Source organism: Sinocyclocheilus grahami, unplaced genomic scaffold (assembly GCF_001515645.1).
Source record: "Sinocyclocheilus grahami isolate Dianchi unplaced genomic scaffold, SAMN03320097.WGS_v1.1 scaffold16085.1, whole genome shotgun sequence".
NCBI lineage: Eukaryota > Metazoa > Chordata > Actinopteri > Cypriniformes > Cyprinidae > Sinocyclocheilus > Sinocyclocheilus grahami.
In genome coordinates, this window is record NW_015515990.1 from 1 (window position 1) to 319 (window position 319).

Genomic DNA, 319 nt, shown 5'->3' on the forward strand with positions numbered 1-319 from the left:
CTGCAAGTGCAATACCTCATTTTCTTTCTCTGTGCTCTGCTCTGTGTCCATGCTCTCCTCTTCCTCCTCAGATTTCTGCACCTCCACTAGTGAAGCACTGGACACACTGAAGATCCCATGGATATTGACTCGCACCTTCACCTTAACCTTTGAACTCTCGCCTGAGGCCTGGGGAACCACCTTCTGGATGATGTACTGACCTGCGTGAGAGTTTAAGTGTAGATTTTTACATACAGAATATATCGTGACAAAGACTGTACAGTAAAAATAAGCCATGAAAAGAAGAATATTTGCCACCTTTGGCAGGTGAATTGAGAAG

At 44.5% G+C, this 319-nt stretch overlaps 1 protein-coding gene across 1 annotated transcript in view; it reads right to left on the reverse strand.

Annotated features, from left to right (window-relative positions):
* Nucleotides 1–15: 15 nt before the first annotated feature.
* Nucleotides 16–319, reverse strand: part of LOC107579270 (heat shock 70 kDa protein 4-like) — a gene marked incomplete at its 3' end in the record, with an annotated part of 4,007 nt that continues 3,703 nt past the window's right edge. Inside the window, exon 5 of the mRNA XM_016265115.1 lies at nucleotides 16–200. Within this exon, the coding sequence (XP_016120601.1) occupies nucleotides 16–200 (185 nt within the window). The remainder of the gene's footprint in view (nucleotides 201–319) is intronic.